Below are 23,839 nucleotides of genomic sequence, written 5' to 3'. Positions count from 1 at the left end.
CCTTTTTTTCTATGATTAAAAGAGGAAATGTAGTAACCATAGATGTAAAAGAATGTTGCATCATAGAATTAAATTGCATAAGTTTTCTAGGAAAAAGTTAATATTTGTAGTTTTGCAAGGTAGTCTGCTATCATTTTGAGGCTTTCAGAGACTAGGAAACAGGTTTCATTTGGTTTTGGTATTGCAGTAGCGATTAATATTATAAGATTTTTGTCAGGCAAATCTAAGAAACTTGTTCGGTGAAAGGGGAGAGTAGTAAGGGGAGGAACCCTCTTGTTGCTTTTCCTGTCTGCCTTTTGGACCCACCCCTTTCTTTCCTATCTTTCTCTGAAGTCTGGGTGACAGGACCACATGACCAGTCAGGAACTTCTGATCAGTTCCTGCTGTTACCGTTTCTGTCTCTTCTCCTGCATAGTGTTAAAACATTTTGATCTAACCTGCATGGGAGGTTAGAGAGCCCACAGCAGAAGGAGTATGTTAGAAGTACCTGACTGATGATCAGGTATTCCTTCCAGCTGGACTGAAGGGTAGGGGTAGGGGTAGGGGACAGCACTTTAGAATGCCTATTTGGTCCCAGCAAGATTCAGATTTTAGAAATGGGGAGCAGCAATCGGCAGAGGTCCACTTAGACAAGAAAAGCAGTGGTTAGTTTTTGGACAGGGCCAGCACAGGCCACATTGGAGGCAAGGAACATCATTTTATTTGGCCCTTGGTTGACCACATTGAGAAAAACAGCTGTCTTGACTTTACTTAAGTTGAGCATGGGTCAAATGTTGGGAGGATGGGCCTGCTGCCCACTGATGGCCTGAAGAAAGTGTTCCATCACCTTCCTTTTCTCCTTGAATAAAGAGATGGATGATCTCCACCCCCTATACAATTGTTGGCCACATCTAACCTGTGGACAGGGTTGAAGCTCGCTAGTGAGTGCTGCCATCATTATCTGTGGTACAGCCAGGGGGGGGGAACCCATGCCTCTGAGGACAAAGCTTTAAATTGAGGGGTCAGTTTCCAGACATCATTGATGTCTAGTAGCAATTATTGATGTGTACATTCTTTTTATGTGTTTTTGTTATGGGAATATGGGGCTTTTGAACTATTTTGTCACCTCTTTGTCCCTCCATCCCCTTTCACTGAGTTTGTACTACTAAAAATCATAAATGGATTGTTTTGTGACGTGAAGAAAAATAACTCTTGAAAGCTTATCAAACATACCTTTTCATTGAACTAATAATGTATTTGCCTGTAACTTAGTGGTTAACGGTTATTCCGGAACTTGGAGGCGAGGAGGATGGCAGTTTGAGTGCAGAGCTCCTCTCCCTGGACAATCTGCCTGCTTTTAAATATCAGCAGCAGTGGGAGATCAATTGCTTTTACACCTAAGCAGCAACGGGACCAACCCACCAAAAACCCACAGTCCCGGTCCTGCAAAAATATGAGCTCCACCCTCCCTGCAGTTCGCTAGGAAAATCAACTGCTTTTACACCTAAGCAGCAGCAGGACCAGCCACCACTACCAAGAGCCCTTTGCCCCGATCCAGCCAGGCATGTGAGCTCCTCCCTCTGCAGTCCATTGGAGAGATCAATCTACCTGCTTTTAAATATCAGCAACAGTGGGAAATCAACTGCTTTTACACCTCAGCAGCAGCGGAACTATCCGCAACTACCAAGAGCACACAGACCCGATCCAGCCAAGAGTGTGAGCTCCACCTCCCCCTGCAGTCCACTAGGAAGATCAACTGTTTTTTTACACCTAAGCAGCAACAGGACCAGCCACCACTACCGAGAGCCCTTTGCCCTGATCCAGCCAAACAAGTAAGCTCTTCCCCCAGCATTCCGTTGGAAAAATCAATATGCTTGCTTTTAAATATTATCAGAAGTAGGAGATCAACTGCTTTTACACCTAAGCAGCCTATAATAGGAGCCCTTGCCCCGATCCAACCAGGCATGTGAGCTCCTCCCCCTATATCCCGTTTAAGAGATCAATCTACCTGCTTTAAATATCAGCAGCAGTAGAAAAACAACTGCTTTTACATACAAGCAGCAGCGAGACCTACCGCAACCACCAAGAGCCCACAGACCCGATCCTGCCAGGAGTGTGAACTCCTCCCCCTGCAGTCCATTGGAGAGATCAATCTGCCTGCTTTTAAATATCAGCAGCAGTGGAGATCAACTGCTTTTACACCTAAGCAGCAACGAGACCAGCCACAACCACCGAGAGCACACAGACCCGATCCTACCAAGAGTGTGAACTCTTCCCCCCATGCAATCCGCTAAGAAGATCGACTGTCGGCTCCGGGCGGCTTTCCCACAGAGGAGAGAATCCTGCATTCACCGTGGGCCTCATCTGGGGCAGCCTCCTTGGAGCGGCTGGGGCACGGGCAGTGTGTCTGGGAGGGAATGCATGGATGGGAGAACATCGCAGGGGAGGAGACATAGGCATCCTGGGACTGTCTGCCAAGTCTCTTCCCTGAAGAAGCCCTTTCTGGAAACATCAATCGCTCCTCCTAAACTTACTTGCTCCACTTCATCACTGACGCTGAAACCGTGGATTGAAGACAAAGTTTTATTTTATTTTTCTTTCCAGCTTATGATTTATCTTTAATCTTATCTATTGTTTTGCCTTTTGTCTTTGTTTTGTTCTATTTCTATCATTTAAATTTCTCCAGAATTCTACTGTTCAACGGCTCCCCCTTCTGCTTCTATTCCTTTCTCTCCTCTCTTCTACCTTCCAAAGTATTTAGATCAATGCTGTCTTGTTAAAATGTTTATTTTATTTTTATTTTTCCTCTAACTCTACTTTTCACTTCTCTATTACCCTCCAGGTACTTTAGTTAGATTGTGAGCCTTCGGGACAGTAAGGGAATTTTTCAAGTACCTTTCTTATTTCTAATCTTAATGTATATTTTCTGTAAACCGCTTAGAACCTAACGGATGTAGCGGTATATAAGAAATAAATTACATTACATTACATTACATTATTCTTGACAATTCACAATTTCATTAATGTACTTAAACTAAAGGACACAAAAAAGAGAGTGGGAATTGACAATGAACACTCCACTGAAGATCACTGTTGTAGAAAGATCTGTTTATTTCATGGACACATATATAAGCTATGGACCCGACACAGCACTGTGTTTTGGCGACTGAAAGACGCCTGCATCAGGGGTCACTGCAACGTTGTAAGTCACAAAATAGCAAGTCCAAGCAATGAGAAGCTGTCGAAACAGAACAACGTTGGCAACCTGAGAAAGGATAGTGGCTTACAGAAAATTAAGGAAGTGTGTATAGCTGCATTTTCTGCTGCCAGGCTGTGCTTCCTGATGCCATTGTTCCACATTAGAAAGGGAAATGCTGTACTTGGGGGAAATGGGGAGAGTAGACTAGGAATTGCAGGATTCTTAGGGTTAGAGGGGAAGAGAAAGGGGCTAGAGAAATGCTGAAAGGAAGGAAGAATGGACAGGAAGATGTTGGGCTACAAGTGTAGGAGCAAGAGAGAGAGGAGATGCTGGATTGCACGTGTGAAGGAAGCGAGATGCTGGATGTGGTGAACATAATTAAGAATAGCCTTACTGGGTCAGGCCAGTGGTCTATCAAGCCCAGTAGCCTGTTCTCATGGTGGCCAATCCAGGTCCCTAATACCTGGCCAAAACCCAAGGAGGGTGGGAGAACCATATGGGAGTGGCCATAAGGGTTGTGAAGTAGATGAGTGAGAGAAGGATAATGAGTTCAGAAGATGGAAGTGTTTTATTGGGGAGTGCGTGAAAAATCAGGGAAGGTGTGAGACAGGAGAAATGAAAGAACTAAGGGATGAGAGAAGGAGGTAGAAAAGAGGTAAGTAAAAAGAAAATTGAAGACTACAGAGTGAGAGTGTGAAATTTGAGAGAAAATATGTCTGACTTAATGAGGGAATGGAAGAAAAAGAAGGAAGAAAAACAGATGGACAGCAGCCATTGGAACGAGAGTCGTCAAATAATCAGGAAATAGAAAAGAGAAACTTGGCCCAACATACTTGGCAAAATAAAATGCCTAGACAAAAAAGATACAGGATTTTTTTAAAATTTATTAATTGCGTTGGAAGTGTCTTTGAAATTTGGTCAGTACAAGAAGAAATGTCTTAGGCGCCCGGGCCATTCAGAGTCTTAGGCCCCTCCCAGTGCATTCCAGGAATTAGCTTGGTGTAGCCCAGACTGTGGGGCCACCCCAGCTGACTCAGATGGTGGAGGGAAGAGCCCTCCATCTTCTGCTACCCTCACGCTGCCTGTCAGGGAGTGCGGAGTCTATACAAGGCCCGGCACTGGCTCTAACTTAACTGATGCAGAGCCTTCAAGTCTATCCACTCGTGAGGCCCTGTTGGTACCGCCCCTCTGATACAAATGTGTCAAAGGGGTGGAGCTGACAAGGCCTTCCCGAGCGCATGGCTGTGAAGGCTCTTCGTTGAAGTTAACGCTGGTGCCAGGCCCTGTGTGGAATCCAGAGTACAGGTCAGGCAGTGGTAAGGCAACAGAAGTAGGAAGGTTAGAGGTGGGAAAATGCTTGACTTGTGGGGGGGGAGGATAGGGAGAGATGTTGGACTGAGGGATGTGGGGAAATGGAGATAGTTGGTAAGGTTGGATAGATGGATGGGTGTGGGGAAATGCGGGACATGGACGGAGAAGTAGGGCTATGCTTCTTATGGGAAGGAGAGGAAGGGAAGAAAGAGAATAAAATGCACATGGATGGAGGAGAGGGAAGGGGAACTGAAGAGAAAGGGAAGATATGCACATGGATGAAGAGGAAAAGACAAGAGGAAGAAGGTGCACATGGATAAAGTGGAATGGAAGGCTGGAAGGGAAAAGGAAGATAGGAAATGATGCATGTTGATGAAGGAAGGGAGGGGCATGAACTTGGGACACAGAAGGGAGGGAAGGAATAGAAAGGGAGAATTGTTAGGCGTAAGTGAGAGGGAAAGAGATGGTGCACACGGGGAAAGGAAGAAAGAGGAAAATTGTTGGGCACAGAGAGAAGAGTGAGGTAGAGATGCATGGGGAAGAGAAAGATGAGAGGGAGAAATGTTGGATATGGTTGTGGAGAGGGAACAGTGGGACAGATTGAAAGGGATGCAAGGGGAGGAATGTTGGACATAGTGGTGGATGGAATGGCGGGAGAGATGTTGCATGTGCTGGAGAGAGGTGATAAAAGGAGAAATGTTGGACATGGGACTGGTGGGCAGTGGTGAAAAATTCACATGATCTTGGGGATGAGAGGGGGGAGAAATGTTGGATGTAGTAGTAGAGGGGAATGGGAGAGATGCACCATGGACCTCTCTCTCCCTCTACTCCCTTTGCAGCAAGGGAAGGAATGAGAGCAAGACAGATGAACAGTGAGAGAGTGAGACATGTTGCTAATGGGGATGGAGGAGAGAGGAAGAAATTCATGGAGGGACAGAGAGAGATATTGGTTGGGGAAGAGAATGAGATCCAAAGGAGAGGAAAGAAGGCAGGAGGCAGAAAGAAAGAAATGTTGGATGCACAGTCAAGGAAATGCAACCAGAGACTAATAAAATCACCAGACAACAAAGGTAGGGAAAATAATTTTATTTTCAATTTAGTGATCAAAATACATCAGCTTTGAGAATTTATATCTACTGTCTATATTTTGCACTATATATGTCTGGGTTTTTTTGTAGCTGTTCCTGAGGTGACATTGCATATTTTAAAGTTATCTGCCTTGACCTCTTTGAAAAACCCCCAAATATAAATGATAATTAACATTTTCTCTGCATATAGTGTGCTTTTTGTTATTAAATTTTGCATTACCATTATGTATTGTTAATAAGATTAGACTGTATGTGAAAAATGAATGGAAGAAATTGCATTACAATTAGTACTATTATTATGGGGGTGGGTTCAGGGACAGAGCTTAGGCAGCGGTACTCTGTTGATATTTGTTAGACTTAGGGGGTACTTGGCTTGAAGAAGTTGAGAAACACTGCTGTAGAAAAAAAGCCATTTGGTCTATCCTCTCTGCCCAGATATATCTGACAGCATTGTTAGATATATTTTAGCTGACAGCCACAGAGCCTGACTTTTTATAAGATAATCCCTCCCCCATCCAACCTTAGAACCTTAGCTTTTTGGTGGATGGGTATGAGAGATCTCTTATTTAATTCCCAACCAGTATCCATCTTTCTTAGTGTCCAACCATGAGCTGTTATCCCAACAGTTCAGCCTCTAGACGTGCCTTTCCACATCAGTACCCATTAAGACTTCTGATTAGTTCACAGGATGTGATGGAGTAGCAGAATGGTTAAAATGGTGGACTGATACCTGGGAAAGCCAGGGTTCATATCCCATATTGGACCCTTGGACATGTCACTTTACTGTCTATTACTACAGGTGCTAACAGGAGACTGTGGTGTAGTGTTTAGAGCTATAGCCTCAGCACCCTGAAGTTGTGGGTTCAACCCCCCCTCTCCCTTGCTGCTCCCTATGACCCTGGGCAAGTCACGTGGGGGAAGAGTCAAAATTTCATGGTAAAATCCAACAGGCCGCTGTTGCGGCAGTAAATATAATGATTTGCAAAAGACGAGTCATTCTTAAAAACCCATACATGCAAATGAGGATAGCTATATTTGCATGTGGTGATAGCGATCTGCACATCTGCAGAATATACCCCTGAATTAAAGGATGGCAAGAGGGATGCCCACTCCCTCCTGCTGCTGGGGTCCCTATCCTCCCCATCCCTCAGCAGTAGGGATGCCCATTTCCTCCTGCTACCGGAGATGCATAAACCCCACCCCTGGCAAGAGGGATGCCCACTCCCTCCTGCCGCTGGTGATGCCCACCCCCTTGACACCTTCGTACCTCTCATGGCCGGCCAGAGGGATGCTTGTTCCCTCCTGCTGGCAGGCCCGCCTCTTCAAAATGTGCATCCTGGGAAGTCCAGAGAAATAAAAAAAAAAAAAAAAAAACTCTGTGGAGTGATGATGTTCCTAAATGGACTTTATTTGAAAGTGTCAAAGTTCCAAAGGTACACTGAAATCATCCACATAAAAATAAATCATCCACATAAAAGCCTTAAAGGGCCAAGTCCGCTAGGGATACAGGACCCAACACGGTCCGAGTTTCAACAAAAAGTCTTCTTCAGGGGTCCCTGGGGGACTATAAAGGTGAATACGTGGGAAACAATTGTATAGTGAGCCCGAAGTGAGACATGGAATGGGCAGAGTGACCACGGAAGCATTAACCAGCTAGTGTTTTACACTTACTGTGTACTAACTGGCTAATACAGGGCAACAAAGGGCCTACTTATTGCCTTTTAAATACTGTAAAACAGTACACTGAAAGTAAACTAAAAATTGTTGGCTTGTAGTCAATGGAGTGGGAAAAGGGATTGTGGGAGGTGGAGGGAAAATGGCTGGATCCAGTACTAGGGGAGAGGAAAGGACAGGCCAGTCACCCTTTCTCCCAGCAGCCATTCCCCTCCTTTACCGACTCCTCATATCCCCTGCTGATTTCCTTCCCTCACAACCCCTGTCACTTGTTTAGCAAAAGGTGCCTGATCTTGGCAGCTTCAAAAGCACAGCAGGGAATTTGGCCTTTAAATCACATCACAGCCTCCTTCCTTGCTTCTGGCCCAGCATGCCTATTTTGAAGCACTTAAAAGCAGGCACACCAGTCCCAAAGAAGTGAGGAAGGATGTGACTTGAAGCACAGCCCCTCCTGCTGTGCTTGGAAGCAGCCGGGATTGAACTGAGGTGGCAGACTCAAAGCAGCCACTGATAGTGTTGGTGTACTGGCGCTCAATTTTCCACAGCATTTGGAGGGAACAGGGGTTTTCTCTGGATAACTGCAAGGCTTTATTTTCAAAAATTCTAGCTGACAGAAAATGTCTTTCAGCTGAAAAACCTTACAAATAAATGCCTTTTAATGCAAATCTCACATATCCAATGGCTATCTACGCTGGTCCAGATTCTCAAAAATAAAATCAGCATTTAACGTGATCACTAAACTGGTTTCCGATGGTTTAGTCTGCATGCATTTTAGTGGTGAATTATCAAAACAGCTTATGGCAGTCTTTTGCGAACTTTCTAATAATCTCTGACATTGCCATTCAAATGGGCTCTTCAGTATTCAAACGAGCGCTCCAGTGGATTCTTAAACCTCTGTGCAAATCATTTTCATGCAAGCTTGATAGTGCGTCAATCGCTGCTGGAGAATCGGCCAACAGCGATCGAGGTGCTATCTTTAGTGCATCTAGCCCTTAGTGGTTAGAGCAGTAGACCTGATATCCAGTGATGTCTGGTTCAGTTCCCACTGCTGCTGCTCGTGACTTTGGGTAAGCCACTTAACCCTTCATTTCTTCAGGCACAAAATTAGACTGGTAGCCCCCTAATGATAGGGAAATATAGAGTGAACCTGAATGTAATTCATCTTGAGCTACTGCTGAAAAATGTATGAGGAAAGCTCCAAAATATTCATTATGGACCCAAGGGGCTGTGGGATTTTCATGATTAATTTGGGAAACTCTGATTAAAGCCCTTTTGAGTGAATTGAAGCTTTGATTTCTTTACCAAACTTATTTTATTTCTCTTTTCTCTGTAGAAATTTTGCTTTCTATCTAGAAGATGCACTATTATCGATATTCTACCGCAGAAGTCAGCTGCTGTTACAAATACCTACTCTTCAGCTACAACATAATTTTCTGGGTGAGTGGAAAGGGAAAAAGTCTTTTATCATGTTATGTGGCTGATCAGATTAGTTTACGCCTTTGCTGCTCAATCATTTTCTGTGCAATATGAGCATGCAAATTTTAAATGTTCAAATGGACTCTGAAAAAAGCAGAAATGTTCTTGAGGACCTGACATGCACTATTCAAGTTGTTTAATAAAGGTGGAGCTTTAGAATCATCCAAGAATCTCTTCCTCTGTGTATAAATTTTGGCAGATCACAATTGTAGTACCCTGAAACAGACAGATTGTGCTGAAATGCAGCTGTGTTGGGTCAGCAAGAATAGCTGGTTGTTTCACAGCAATACTTTTGGATGTCACAATAAAATCTTTGAATCCTTTGAAACTTATCTATTGTTTCTCCTGTTGGTTGTCACCACTGTCCTTGTTTTTTTTGTGGTCTGCAGGGATCTTTACTGATTCCTTCTCATGTGTTTTTGGGATTGCAATCCACACTTATTGTATGTCTGCAGTCCCTATTGTTCTTTCGAAGGGGGGGGGGGTACAAAAATTCCTGTTTGCCTAGCCTTGTGGTTAATTTGCTATTCTAGTACTATGTTTCTGGTTTTATTCTGTTTGAATTATTGTAAATCATTTTGAATGGTGGTTACTAAATTACGAGTTAAAATGTTATAAATAAATAAGTTCCAAACTTATGTCCTGTCGATGAAGATCAGATAAAACAGGTCCTGGCTTGTGTGTGTTCATACTCGTACCTGACATTGCCTAATTACCATATTGTTCGGACCATAAGACGCACCCACCTGTAAAGGAGGAAAAACCAAGGAAAAAAAATTTGGTTCAGAATTTTTTCTTCTTGGTTTTTCCTCTACATGTAGGTGCATCTGGTGCTGGGAAGCCCGCTGCCCGCAGCCCCCCCCCCCCCCCGGTACCTATTTTAGTTGCGGTGGTCCAGCGCGGTCTCCTGGATGGCTGCTTTTGTCTTAGAAGAGCGACGCACAACGCAGGAGCGCGACCTTTGCGCTTCCTGCCTGGTCCCGCGCCGCTCTGTGATTGGCTGCAGTCAGTTACTGATTGTAGCCAATCACAGAGCGGCGCGCGACCAGGCAGGAAGCGCAAAGGTTTGCTCCTGTATTGTGCGTCGCTCTTCTAAGACAAAGACAGCCATCCAGGAGACCGCGCTGGACCACCGCCACTAAAAAAGGTACCAGGGAGGAGGCGCGTAGTGTATTCGATCCATAAGATACCCTTTTTGGGAGGTGGAGAAAGTGTGGCTTATGGTCCGAAAAATACAGTAATACCCTGAAAGTCAGCAAACAGCTTATAGATCTGTGGCTACACTGTAGTACAGGCTCGTTCTGAAAGTAAAATGCTATACAGACCCTTTTGTAAAGCTTGAAGATTACCTCCTCTTATCTATTTATTTATTTGGGGATGGAGGTGATTGGCGGTGTACTATGTCACAAGAGACAAGCAGGAAAGGTGTAGCTGTCATATAAAATGATTGTGAAGAGTTTTGTTGTATGAATTTTTTTTTTTAAAATGGGCAATGGACATGCAGGTCTAGTCTCTGTGTCCTAACTGTAATCTGCTTCAGCCTTTCTGTTTTGTTGACAAGACTATAATGGAACATTCCTTAGTTTTGTACTATTTACGCTCATCACTTCAACACCCAGACTTCAGAAACTGGTAACATACGTTCCACAGTTGTCTTCTGTAAATGAAGAGGGTAATTTCATAAATCGGGAGGCCATGGATGCACCTATTTTAAGCTTGCTTTATAAAGACAACTAGGCACCTATATGTCATTATAAAATTGTCCCATAACAGAACCCACAGAAATTCTGGCCTAACTTGCAACCATGTAAATTTACACCTATTCAGGAGATGACATAAATGCACGCAGCTGATGTAGAGGAAGAGGGGAAGTTTGGACCTTTTCTCAAAATTTGAAAATTGCCCAGTTTTTTATTTTATATTGTTTTATTTTTTTTTAGTTAATTTATTTTTGTTTTTTGGTGAAGTATGGTTGATGATGTACAAACTCCTCCCTTGACGATGTTTACAGGTAGGTGATGCAAAAGTACATGCCGCCTAAACATGAGGAAGCTTTATAAGGGGCCTTTTACTTATATATAAAGGCAAATCCATGAAAAAAAAATGGCCTGCCAGGAGTTATGATTTCAGTTGGTTTGTTGAGGGACATATGGTGGAGCCTTTTAGAACCTTTTGGGCTGGTGCTGCTATATTTTCAGCCCAAGGAGTGGGGGTCAAGTCTGCAAATTTAAAAGCTAGATCTGCTGAGTAGGGTGCTTTTACTTTGCTTGACCTGAACTTGGTGATTCAGAGGAAACTCGGGTTTGAGACTTTGAACAGGCACAGAATTTTCAGGCAGTGCCTGTTAATTCTAAAATCTTTTTGTCTGTTTACTTCTGCTCTTTTGGGCTTCCAGCTGATCAGAAGCAGGACTGGGATTTGATGCCATGAATTATCATTCACATCTGCTCAAATTTATTTTGTATCCCTTTTACATTTATTTAATGTACTTGTTGCAGTTGATAGCTTTTGGTAGGGGCAATGTTCCAAGGTTTCCTTTCAAAACACTGCGTGCTCCAAATCCAGCACTAGGTGTCACTAGTTCACAGTGACTGACTCAGCTGCAATATCCTCTGTCATAGACCGGAGCCACAGGGCTGGCCCACCTGACCATTCTTCAAAAATACCATGTATCTGCTTGGCACTGCTTAGAAACATAGAAACAAAATGGCAGATAAAGGCCAAATGGCCCATCTAGTCTGCCCATCCACAGTAACCATTATCTCTTTCTCTCTCCGAGATCCCATGTGCCTATCCCAGGCCCTTTTGAATTCAGACACAGTTTCTGTCTCCACCACCAGTGCAGGATTAATTCATCGAGGGCCCCTAGGCATACAAGTCCACTTGGCCCCTTTACCTACCCCACCATGCCCCACCCCTTTCTCACCATGCTCCACCCTCTTCCCCACCCCCTTTTATTTACCCATTTTTTAATTTACTTCTTTATTTCCACTTTATTTCTTTTATTGTGAAATTCAAAACAAACAACAAAGACAGTAAATTTCTTCCCGCTATGCCCCATGCCTTCCACCCAAATGCAAAATATAAATTGGTGGGCTTCCCAAAACCCTGCCAGTTGAAGATCTCTTCCCCTAGGAAGGAAGGAAGGGGGGATTTGGTCAAAGATGTTTGGAGGTTGCACAGAAGAAAAATAACACATTTACTGTCTGCCATTTTATTGGACTGATACATTTCTCAATTAGCTTTCAGAGGTTAAAACCTCTTTCTTCAGGTCTGTAAACTATATTGCTGTTACATTATCCCTTTCCTGACCTGAGGAAAGGAGTTATGGTCTCTGAATAAATAAAAAAATGTATTAAAATTAGTCCAAAAAACAGTATCACCTTATTTCCATTTTCTATTAATAAACGATTATCAACACAGCTACAATAATACTTTTTCCTAAAGCAAAAATAAATAAATAAAACAAATAGAAAATGGATCTTCGGTCTGTCACAGTATGACAACTCTTATGTTCTTATGTAACATATCACCAACTGTGAACTTGGGCTTTAGGCCTAATGATTTACCTCCTTCTGAATCCCTTCCTGGCTCCACTTCCTCTACAAAGTCTTCCAGTGATGCTGACAGGAAAAGGAACTTACAAGCAATATTCAATGTATGCGAGAGCCTTGTGTTATGTAGGAGGACCAGACTCTAGTACTGAAGATCTCCTTAGCCCTTATCTATCTCTGACATAGATTCTTTAATACCCAGTTACTCAAACAGTCATTAGTGTTCAATCTTAATAAGCCAGCCCTCAAGGCTGTGAGTGTGATGGATATGGGAAGGCTCATATGAGCCATATTTGGAGCTGTGTGTATGGAAAAGATAAACGGTCACTTAACCCAAAAGAAACAGCAGTGCAACTTCAGAAAAACATCAGTCCCAAGACTCCAGTATAGCATCTGGCAAAGCTAAAGTACACTATCAATACTTAAAGAAGAGATGCAAAAGTATCAAACAATTAAATTAACAAAGTCAAATGTAAAAATGCATCTCACACTATGTGTAGAGTGACAGATTAAAGCTATTATATACAGAAAGGGGCCTCAAAGCCAGACTACAACTCCAGGTGCAAAAATCTCCTATAAGGAGTACTTTTTCTAATCATTGGCCCACCCCGAAAACAGCCAGATAGAAAAATAACTGGCCAAAAAAACAGGGTCATCATGTACAAACAAAAAAACAGATTTTTCCACGCTCCACACAGTGAGTGTTATTTAAATATACATAAAGAAATTCAGAGGAATAGCAACAGTGGAGGCAAAGTACTTATCTCTTAGTAGATCTAGGCTGTAGTACAACCATTGTCCTACCTGTAAGTGCATGTCACGGCAGTGGAGACATCAATAATAGTACAAACACTGACTGCTGCTTGGCCAAAGCTTCTCTCTGCTCTGACATGAACCGCCCAGGCGGAAACAGGAAGCTGTATCAGAGCCGGGGAAGCTTTGGGCTGAGCACCGGTTGTCATTGCCCCCCGGCGTCAACAGCAAAATCGGAAGTTCCAGGAATTGGCAACTCGGCACCCCCCCTCCCGGCATCAAAGCAAGATCAGAAGTATAATCGGCAATGTGCCCCCCCACCCCAGCATCAACAACAAAATCGTAAGATCTGATATTACTGTTGATGCCGGGGGGCCCCCGCGTTGCCGATTTCACCGCCGATCTTGCTGTTGATGCGGGCCCGAGGGGGGGGGGGTTGCCGTCGTCGTCCATTGGGCCCTCCTGACAATGTCGGGCTCTAGTCACATGCCTGCTAGGCCTATCCTTTAATCCGGCCCTGTCCACCACCTCTTCTGGGAGACTGTTCCACGCATCTACCACCCTTTCTGTAAAAAAGTATTTCCTTAGATTACTCCGGAGACTATCGCCTCTTAACTTCATCCTATGCCCTCTCATTGCTGCGTTTCCTTTCAAATGAAAGAGACTCGACTCGTGCATTTACATTACGTAGGTATTTAAAACATCTCTATCATGTCTCCCCTCTCCCATAGACTACACATAAGGAGAGAATTAGTAAAGATGATTTAAATGCTCAGTGCCATATTTAGTGCAAAACTCTTGCAGGTGCTTGACCAGTTTTGAAAAGATTTCAGTCTTATAGAATCGGAGGGGAAAATCATTACACAGAAAAAATTGTGCACCCACAAAATATTTCCTGTGTTTCAGAAGTTCCACAGTGGTTTCTGCAGTGTGTAATGTTTATTCACCTATCAACAAATGCAGGAAATAAAGCAAGTTTAAGTGATTAACTTTATTAGATTAACATACAACATCTGCAGCTAGAATTTGAGAGTTGAAAATGATTAAACCCTTTAGAAGAAGCACAAAGAGTCTCAGATATAGGCTTTATTGCTCATTGCCAGCCATAAGAATATTATTGCATAAATAGTTATTTGCATAGCAGGTGATGTTCTTTTGAAGGGCCGCTCAGAGCTTTCTCCCCAGCTTTTCCTTTGACTTTAGAACTCTGGATTTGTGGAGGGCAAAACCCTGATGTCTAATCGTACAATTTTACTTGTATATCTGTTTATTTAAAATATTTAATTTCTGCCTAAAACCTAGGCAGCTTACAATAAAACATTCATATTCAGTTGAACAAATGAGCATTAAACAAATACCACATTATTTACATCACCCATAAGCTGTAATAATATAGAAAATTTACCAAGTTCATAGATCTTCTTTTCAACTGAATGCCTGGACAAAAAAAAAAAAAAAAAGATTTTTTAACAATTTCCTAAACCTCAAAACATTATCATATAAATGTAAATTCCCAGGCATCTCATATTCCATCTAACTGGGCCAGCCACTGGCCCAGTTTTGTCAGGCTTCAAAGCCTTACTTTGCATTGACCAAATAAAGGAAACACAGTTCTGGAAGGTGTGTGATTAAATTATTAAATTCCAAAAACAGGCCTGTTTAATCTTTATTTCTACTTGCCTTTCAAGGGAAAAGGAACGTCCAAATTAATATTGTAAATGGTTTTTAGGACTGCTTAGATACTGTGTTGATATGTAGTGTATCAAATATATTTGAAACTTCTAATCATTTTCTCTGCAAGAAACTTTCTAACCCCTATTTGCCCTCCTGTCTATCTGCCCAAATTGGATTGAAAGTTCTTCTGAGCAGGGACTGTCTGTTAACATGGCAAATGTACAGTGCTGCACATACCTTTCAGCGCTATAGAAATGATAAATAGTAGTACTAATAATGGTAGAATATGATTACTGCTTGTAAGTCTTCTAGTGACCTGTTCTCTGTCAATTTCAAGTCATTGTTTTTGTAACCTCACAGAATAAACAGTGTGTCTGTAAAAGGTCAAAAGTCATTTGCACTTCCTGCTAGCCGGGCTATCTCCTGCCTCCAGCTCTTCCCTTCAACTGATTCCCTGTATCTTTCACTGTAAGTTCTGTTTTCTCTACTATCTATGCCTGCATTTTCCTTTGCCTCAGCGATTTCTCATACTTTTTTTAAGTAAAAAGTTATTTGCCTGTTTTTTTTGTAAAGGTTGTTTGTCTTTCTCTTGAAAGGCGTTTGCTTGCCATGTTGAACTAAGAGTTCAGACTGATAATTGAGGGGACATAAAAACATCTGCATCCTCTCTACCCTGACTAATGTTTCAGAAGTAAACACAGGAAGTGCTCAGCTCACATCCACCTTTACCATCTGAGATGTTCACTTTATCCTGTGCATATTTTCCTCATGTTATCTGCACAGCAGCCACATTAAAAACTCTTGTTACTTGATTGGTTTGTTTGCTCTATTTTGGATGGTGATTTTCAAAGGGATTTCTGCATGTAAATGGGAGTTAGCCCTCGGAAAATCTTAATTTTCAACCTCCCTCCCTCCAAAGTAGGTGCAGTTGGGACAGAGAGAGGTACGGGGAAGGAAGGAACATACAAATTGGGCTAGCCTTTTAAAGACCACATTTATTTATTTATTTTTTGGCAAGTATGCTTGCGTCAGCTTCAAAGCAGGTGCAAATGTACATTCTAAAATGTTACCTTCTTCCCATGGTTGGACATATTTTCAAATTGTATTGTAAATTTTTGTGCTGTAAGTTGGGGGGAAGTGCAGCATAGGGTGGCCTGAAAGTTAATTGAGAGGGGTCCAAGACTTTGGCTGCCTAACACCCTTCCACTGACCCTGGGTTTTATTTAAGATCATAGAAGAATCCAGTTTTATATGAAGTATTTTTAGCTGTACCCATTTATCAGCTCTCAGTTCCTTTTTTTCCCCTTCCTCCCCCACCCCCCAAAAGAAGAAAAAAAAAACATCACAAACTCTCCAGAAATGACTGTTCTAGTCTTCAAACTTTGCAATTATAACCGTTTCCTTTCATTCCTCACTCATTAAACTTACCATATCTAGCTTCCAAGTTATTGTTTCAGCATCTGTAGACTGGAGCATAGGACAAAGTTTGGTCAGTTCTACCTTTATCCACTGACTTTGGCTGAGACCATTATCAAACCTGCTAAATCAGACTGTGCATGTCTTAAATATTTTATGCAGGCACATTAAAATATAGCATCCTTCGTGATTAGTATTAATTGAAAAACAGATTGCCCTAGAGTATTTTAAATGAGATTCTCTCTGCTTCCATCACTTGAGTTTAAGTAAAACAGGCCCGTGCAGACTGACTGTGCTCTGCATATTTCTATTAAACCATTAATCTCTGTTAATAAATTAAAAGTTTAACATGGTACACAGACTCTATAGAGTAGGCATTGTGGATATGGGAGAGGATGTGGATGGCTTTGGGTAAATTTATTCTAAGAGGTGGTAAATATATCCTAACAAATGAAAGAAAGGCTAGACAAAATACTGAAAGCCTCACCAGAGGCTGGAAAGACTGAAAGAGAAAGGAAGAGGAGCGGATGCTTTATGCTAGTGTTTCCACTGTTGGAAAACCTAAGCTAAAAAGCTCATCCGTACTATTGCCCAATAGAGCTCTGTGCCGTCCCTCCTCCAGTAAACTGTCTCTCTCTGGGCTCATCCAAACTGTGGCTTTGCAATTGGGTCTGCTACTACCTGACAATAGAGCTCCATGTCAGCCTCTTACCCAGAAAGCTCTCGCTCTCTATCTGCTGATTCTGGGTTCCCCTTTACTGCGACTATGCAAACAGACCTGAGACTGCCTGAACAGAGCTTCATGCCAGTTCCCCTACTAACACACACCATCTTCCTCTGGCCATCTCAGGCTTGGAGCTCTGTGCTCCCCCCCCCCCCCCCCCTTATTGGAGAAAGCCAATCTTCATCTGGCCATTTCAGTATTGAAGCCTTGTCTACCCTTCCCTCCCTCCCCCCTGGAAAAGCAGTCGTTATCTGATCTGGTCTCCTCAGAATTAAATCTCTTTGCTGTCCCACCCACCCACCACAAGTCCTCCACGATTAAAAAGCTATATCTGCCTCTGGGCTGTGCAGTCAGGTCAGGAGACCCAATTCCATCTGGGATGCAGCCGTAATCCAATTTTTCACTCCACCTCAGTGCTTGGATTGCAACAACAACAAAAAATTTACTCTGGGGTTGGAATAAGTGAGTACAAGAAAGAAATGATGGGGTAGAGTGAAGAAGGAAGATTTTGGGGCAGCAGAATAGGAGGGACAGGATGGGAAAAAGGAGGGAACAGACGTGAGCAATCAGATTACCTCAACATCCACAAAAGGGGCCATTGGAGCAGCCTGTAGTGCTGCACCCCTATTACAAACGACACCCACAAACCCCCTGTGTATGGTCATTATACTTCACTTTATCTCTTTATTCTTTTCATACACTCAAAGACAAGAAATGTTCTATAAGAAGTCGGAATAAACAGGAGCGTTATAGCCCAAATTCCTATACACAAAACTCTTAAGGTGAACGTTATAACACACACACTTCAATAAAGACACTATCAAAGAGACAGACAGGGAAAACATCTGGGAATCTGTCCTCCTGGTTGGGAAATACAACCCCTGAAACCAGATCAGGACAGAGTCTGTTCTGCTGGACTCGGAGCCTAGTCTTTATAGACATTCTATTACATGAATTAAAGAGGAAAATGCATACTCATTAACTCTGCCAACCTCTAGGTTAAGTAATAAACTTTCTTGAAGGCTTCGTATGCTATAATATAGAAAAGCCAATTTTTATTTTTTTACTGGGGGCTAGAGAATATACCTCTAAGATGGCTCCAGAAAAGCCATAGAAAGGTGTTAACGTTTCTTATGTTGCCAGCCAGATGTATACTTTGCTCTTAACTGAAAGGCAGTAATTGATGTGTGACTGTTTCTGCATCTCCTTATGATCCAGGTGGCCTGTTTTCTCTGTCTATCAACAATTTAAATTATCTCTCCCTTCCAAGAAAGAGATAAAAGGAGTCAAGATTTTTACTCAATCTCTGATATATATATATATATATATATATATATTTTTTTTTTTTAAGGTTTCTCAACTTTGAAATGATCTTCCACTCCTTTTAAGGAGTTCTGGTTCATTTCAACTTTTTCGTAAATCTTTAAAAAGCCATTTAATTTGCTAAACACTTTGAAAATTAATAGGGCTCCTTTTACTAAGGTGCGCTAGCGTTTTTAGCGCACGCACAAGATTACTGTGCGCTAGCTGAAAAACTACCGCCTGCTTAAAAGGAGGCGGTAGCGGCTAGCGTGCACTAAAACCGCTAGCACGCTTTTGTAAAAGGAGCCCTTAGTCTTATTCTTTATGGTATTTATTCGTTAAGTTAATTATTGTAAACCGAGTCGAGCTTTCTTGGACTGATGTCTCGGTCGGTATATAAAGCCAAGCATTAGATTAGATTAGATGTGTGTTATCAACAAAACAGATCCAAAATGTATGAGAATTTTAGAGGGGGTTGAAACTGGGCCCCTCGATGTATTTATGTATTCCCTCCCTTGTTACCTTTTGTATCAACTCCCTCATCACCCAGTCGTCCTTGTCTAGTTTAATCCCTCCCCCCTTTTTTATTTTAAATAATTTAATTTTTCCCCTTAATTATTTTAAAGTCTTAATTTTAGCTCTGTAAACCAACCAGATACTTGTTGATGGTCGGTCTATCGAATTACAAATAAACTTGGAATTATCACAAAACAAAGAAGCACACAGAGAAAGAGAAATATGAGTTATGAGGAGGTAGGAAAGATAGTTTGAAGTAATTTATTTATTATAGTCAGAGAAGCACAGGCAAAAAAGGCCCAAATTCACTAAGCAAACCGATCGGTTTGCTAGCCCTTAGCGAGCAGATTTACCTCCGGCCCGATTCACAAACCTGTGCTGCGATCCGCTTTAAATCCATGCATACAAATGAGGGGAAACGCATGCAAAGTAGGCAGGGCCGCGATTTACTAAACTTTTCTCCTAACACACTGACTGGTTGGCCGATCAAGAAAAAGCGACTGGTGAGGACCAGTCGCTTGTGTAAAAAAACTGCACTCCTCTCTGCCTAGACCTGCTCTCTGCCTGCCCCGACTCTCTCTGCCTCCCACAGCTTTCCTGCTCTGGGCCGGGACCTGCTCTCTGCCTGCCCCGACTCTCCTCTCTGCCGCCCTTCCCCGCAGTGCAAACTCATGGTTTTAAAGTGGGGCTGCACTGCGGGGAAGGGCGACAGAGAGCAGGAAAAAAAAAAAATTGCCACCCCCGGTCCAACACCCCCATACGTAAAAGTTGAGAGCAAGAGGGATGCTCAGTCCCTTCTGCTCCATAGGCCCGATTACCCCCACCAGCCCACAACACCCCCGACCGGCCTACCCGTGGTCGGGCTTGCCGGACCAACCCCCCTCTCCGTACCTTTAAAAATGTTGGGAGCAGGAAGGGTGCCTAGTCCCTCCTGCTCCATAGGCCCAATCACCGACCGGCCCAACCCCCCTCCCCGTACCTTTAAAAATCGTTGGGAGCAGGAGGGGTGCCGGTCCCTCCTGCTGCTTGGGCCTCCGTGATATCTTTGGGAGCAGGAGGAAGCGCAAAATCCTCCTGCTTCTGCCGCTCTGCCACGATACTGGCCTTAGGCCACGCCCCGGTGCATCATCTGATGCACAGGAAGGGGCCTAAAGCCCTTATTGGATGAGGCACCTCGGGCTTCTCCCTTGGGAGAGGCCTGGGGCGCCTCAGCCAATCAGGGACTTCCTTAGGGAGGAGTCTAAGGAGGTCCCTGATTGGCTGAGGTGCCACAGGCTCTTCCCAAGGGAGGAGCCCGAGGTGCCTCAGCCAATCAGTGCCTTAGGCCACTCTCTGTGCATCAGATGATGCATCGTGGCGTGGCCTAAGGCCAGTATCGCGGCAGGAGCAAGAGGACTTTGGGTTCCTCCTGCTCCCAAAGATATCACGGAGGCCTAAGCAGCAGGAGGGACCGGGCACCCTTCCTGCTCCCAACATTTTTAAAAGGTACGGGGAGGGGGGTTGGGCTGGTTGGGGATTGGGCCTACGGAGGGAGGGACCGGGCACCCCTCCTGCTCCCAACGATTCTATAGGTACGGGGAGGGGGTGGGGCCGGCCCGACCAGCTGGACGGCCTACTACAGGGAGGGAGGTGGGCCAGGCCGGGCCCGACCAGATGGTGTTTGAGATTGCAGGAGGGAGTTGGCTTCCCTCCTGCCTTGTGTTCGGCGGGGCATCAGGCGCAGGGGGCGCGGCATCATCGCTCAGGGCATTTTTTAGGGGTTTGGGGAGGGAGGAGGCACTTCGGGGGTGGGATTTTTTATTTTAACCGAGCAGTTATTTTGTGTGTGTAATACACACAAAATATCTGCCCGATTAAAATAAAAAATATAAAAAAAGCTGTCAGAAGCCCTGACAGCAGTGACAGGAGGCTGCTTCTCCTGTCACTACTGTCAGGGCTGAATCCGATCCATGCAGTTGTTTGGGGGCGTGCCTCGGATCGCCCCCATTTGCATGCAGATGGTTGACGAGTCGGTCGGCCTGCCTCCAATCGCACACGGATTGGAGGGTTAGTGAATCTACCCCAAAGTTGGAAAAGCGAGATTTGTTTAGCATTCATTAAGGTTATCTTGATGACCTCTGCTTTTTTCACTTATTTTTCCAGTGTTTACATCTTGCTGCAACTCAGTGGTTGGATAACGTCACGTCTGTGTGGCTGTTTTTTCTTTGTGCTGAGGGACATTGAGATAGGAATCTACAATATATTTCAGAGATGTATAGCATGAAAAATTAAGGTGGTCAATATTGAATGGAAAACATATTTTTTTTTAACATTGATTAAGCTGATACTTTAGCTTATTAGAACTTGAGTGGGACCACATGATTTGTGAACTTATAAGATTCTTCTACCTGAATATGTAATTTTATTTTTCCTTTTAATTCCCTTGGTGTTTTTTTCTTTTAAAAAATGATTTTATTTTATCTTTATAAACTGCCTTGACCTGCACATTGAATTAGGTGGCTTATCAACTTCATAATACCTTTTTTGATTAGCTTTCTGTATTTATAATTAAAGCAGTTTTCATATTATATATATAGTACTTTTTCTGTCTCTAATGAGCTCAGAAACTAACTTTTTGTACCTAGGGCAATGGAGAGTTAAATTAAGAGGGTGCATTCTGGGTGGAAGCATGTTGTCGACTTCCTCACTGTTCAGGCAGCATGGGGTTTGGGCACCAGACCACTTCAGCTAGGGAGCTTAGGCATCCCTGCCACCAAAGGTAGGACTCCTTTCTGCTCTGGAGGGTGGGATGGGTAAAAGACCTGAGAGGAAATCTGTGGCCTCACTTCCGGTTCACCACACAGTTGTTTCCCACGTACACACCTTTATAGGACCCCCAGGGACCCCTGAAGAAGACTTTTTGTCGAAACACGGACCGTGTTGGGTCCTGTATCCCTAGCAGACTAGGTCCTTTAAGGCTCTTATGTGGATGATTTACTTTTATGTGGATGGAATTATTTTATGTGGATGATTTCAGTGTACCTTTGGAACTTTGATACTTTCAAATAAAGTCCATTTGGGAACATCGTCACTCCACAGAGTTTTTTTGGTTTTCTATGGGCACCGTGAAAAAATTAGACACTAAGGCCCTGATTCTTTCGAGTCCACCTAAAGTTAAGGCACCGATATCGGCACCAATCCTATAAAACTTAGGTGCCCATTATAGAATCACATTTTGTGTCACCTAAGCGTGCTTAGGCAATGGTCAGCATCCTAATATTTAGGCACGCCATGGTTTTATTTGCCTAATGTTACGCATCAATTTCAGAGTCTAACAGCACCTAATTCACAAAAAAGTGCCTAACTCAAAAACACGCCCATAATCTGCCCCTAACCACGACCACTTTTAGTGTAGGTGCTTTGGGCCAGGCACCTACTTTTTATAGAACTGAGTTTTTTGAGTTAGGTGCCTAACTTTCTAAGTCCAATTAAAGCCGATTGTGAGGTGTTGAGTTCAATATCGGCACCAATTGTCTATTCCTCAAATAAGTTTGGCGTCCATATTGGTGCCTAATTTTAGGTGGACTTTATAGAATCAGTGCTTATGGGCACCATGAACCACTCGTATATAGTATGAAAATACAGTATACACTAAGGCCCTCCAAAAGGAGAGCCATAATTTTTTTTGTAGTTTGGACTAGGTGCATACTATATTCCAATATTTTTAAATCCTGCTACCCCCCCCCCCCCAATCTCCCAGAACATCTATGAGCTTTCAGAGCTGCATATTGGGAGAGAGGAGGAGGGTGGGCGGGCGTATGTGTTATGCACTGCAGATAGCAGCTACAGAAGAATTGTTAGAGTGACATCTCTGTGTCCAATTAGATTTAAAAGATACAACATTGAAAATAAAGTGTCTTCAGATTTACACAGAGCGATTAATACCTTTTGAAGGGCACATAGAAAGATGGACACTTTTTCATGCTCAGTGGGATAATTAATGGTAATTAATGCAACATTAAGCTGAGATTGACTTCCTTTTAGGCAAACATCAGCTTTATTGACTGAAGAGGTTAACATTGACTGATGCAAAGCAGAGATCCATATTTTCCCTTCAAGGGTAATATGTTGTGATGATCCCTGACACCAGATTACTTACTGAAATACAAATCAGTCTTTTGTTTCAAGGTCACATATCACCAACAGAAGCTCTTTGGTCTGCTTGGAACTCCTTTTTGGGTGCGTTTCCAAAAAAAAAAACCAGAAATGTGTTATTGATGAAGTTGTTTTAGTCTGTCTGCCTCTCCATCTATAAGTAGGGTTACCAGACATCTGGAAAAACCCAAACATGTCTTCCTTTTAGAGGACTGTCCGGGAGCCTGGAGGAATTTCCAAAACTCAGCAGTTTGTCCAAGTTTTTGAAGTTCCCAACCTTGGGGCTGTGTCTGGAGGGCGTCCGCACATGTACAGACGCGGTCTCAAACTCGGGGAGGTTTGTGTGGGGGCGGGGCTGGGGCGGGACCAGGTGTCCTCTTTATTTTTCATAGAGGAAATCTGGCATCTATAAGCATGTGTGGGTCTGCATGTGTTTGACTGCATAAATACAAAAGTCGGGGTAGAAGAGAGGGAGTAGAAAGCTCGAGGGGATGCAAGCCCTGTTTCCAAAGAAGATGAGAACTGTCAATATCTGAAAATATGGTTGTGGCTGTGAGCTGTCACAGGTTCCAAAGAGATCACAATGACTGCGGTAGTGCAAAGGTAAAATCAGTAGCAGGCAGGAGAAGGGAAATACTGGAGAGAGTTGGCTCCAAGGATAGCAACTGGAAGAAAATAACCTAACTGCTCAGAAATCTGGGAGGGTGGGAGACGACGAAGCAGTGGATCTCCCTCCCTCCCCCCCCCCCCCCCCCCGCACCTATGCACATGTTTTCTCTAGCTCTTAATATTCTGCCAGTCTTGAGAGAATTTATTTCTCTCCCCACATAGGTACATACCAGTGGTCTCAATCTCAAACCCTTTGCAGGGTCACATTTTGGATTTGTAGGTACTTGGAGGGCCGTAGAAAAAAATAGTTAATGTTTTATTAAAGAAATTACAATTTTGCATGAGGTAAAACTCTTTATAGTTTATAAATCTTTCCTTTAACCGTTAAAGGAAAGATTTATAAACTATAAAGAGTGTTACCTCATGCAAA

General features: G+C 43.2%; 1 protein-coding gene across 1 annotated transcript in view; it reads left to right on the top strand.

Moving 5' to 3' along the window:
• TSPAN14 (tetraspanin 14) overlaps positions 1 to 23,839 on the top strand; it is a 204,613-nt gene that overhangs the window by 104,092 nt on the left and 76,682 nt on the right. Inside the window, exon 2 of the mRNA XM_033941676.1 lies at positions 8,585 to 8,688. Within this exon, the coding sequence (XP_033797567.1) occupies positions 8,608 to 8,688 (81 nt within the window). The 5' untranslated portion in view covers positions 8,585 to 8,607. The remainder of the gene's footprint in view (positions 1 to 8,584; positions 8,689 to 23,839) is intronic.

This window comes from Geotrypetes seraphini, chromosome 4, assembly GCF_902459505.1.
Source record: "Geotrypetes seraphini chromosome 4, aGeoSer1.1, whole genome shotgun sequence".
In the NCBI taxonomy this organism is placed as follows: Eukaryota; Metazoa; Chordata; class Amphibia; order Gymnophiona; family Dermophiidae; genus Geotrypetes; species Geotrypetes seraphini.
This window is presented reverse-complemented; position numbering and strand designations above follow the sequence as displayed.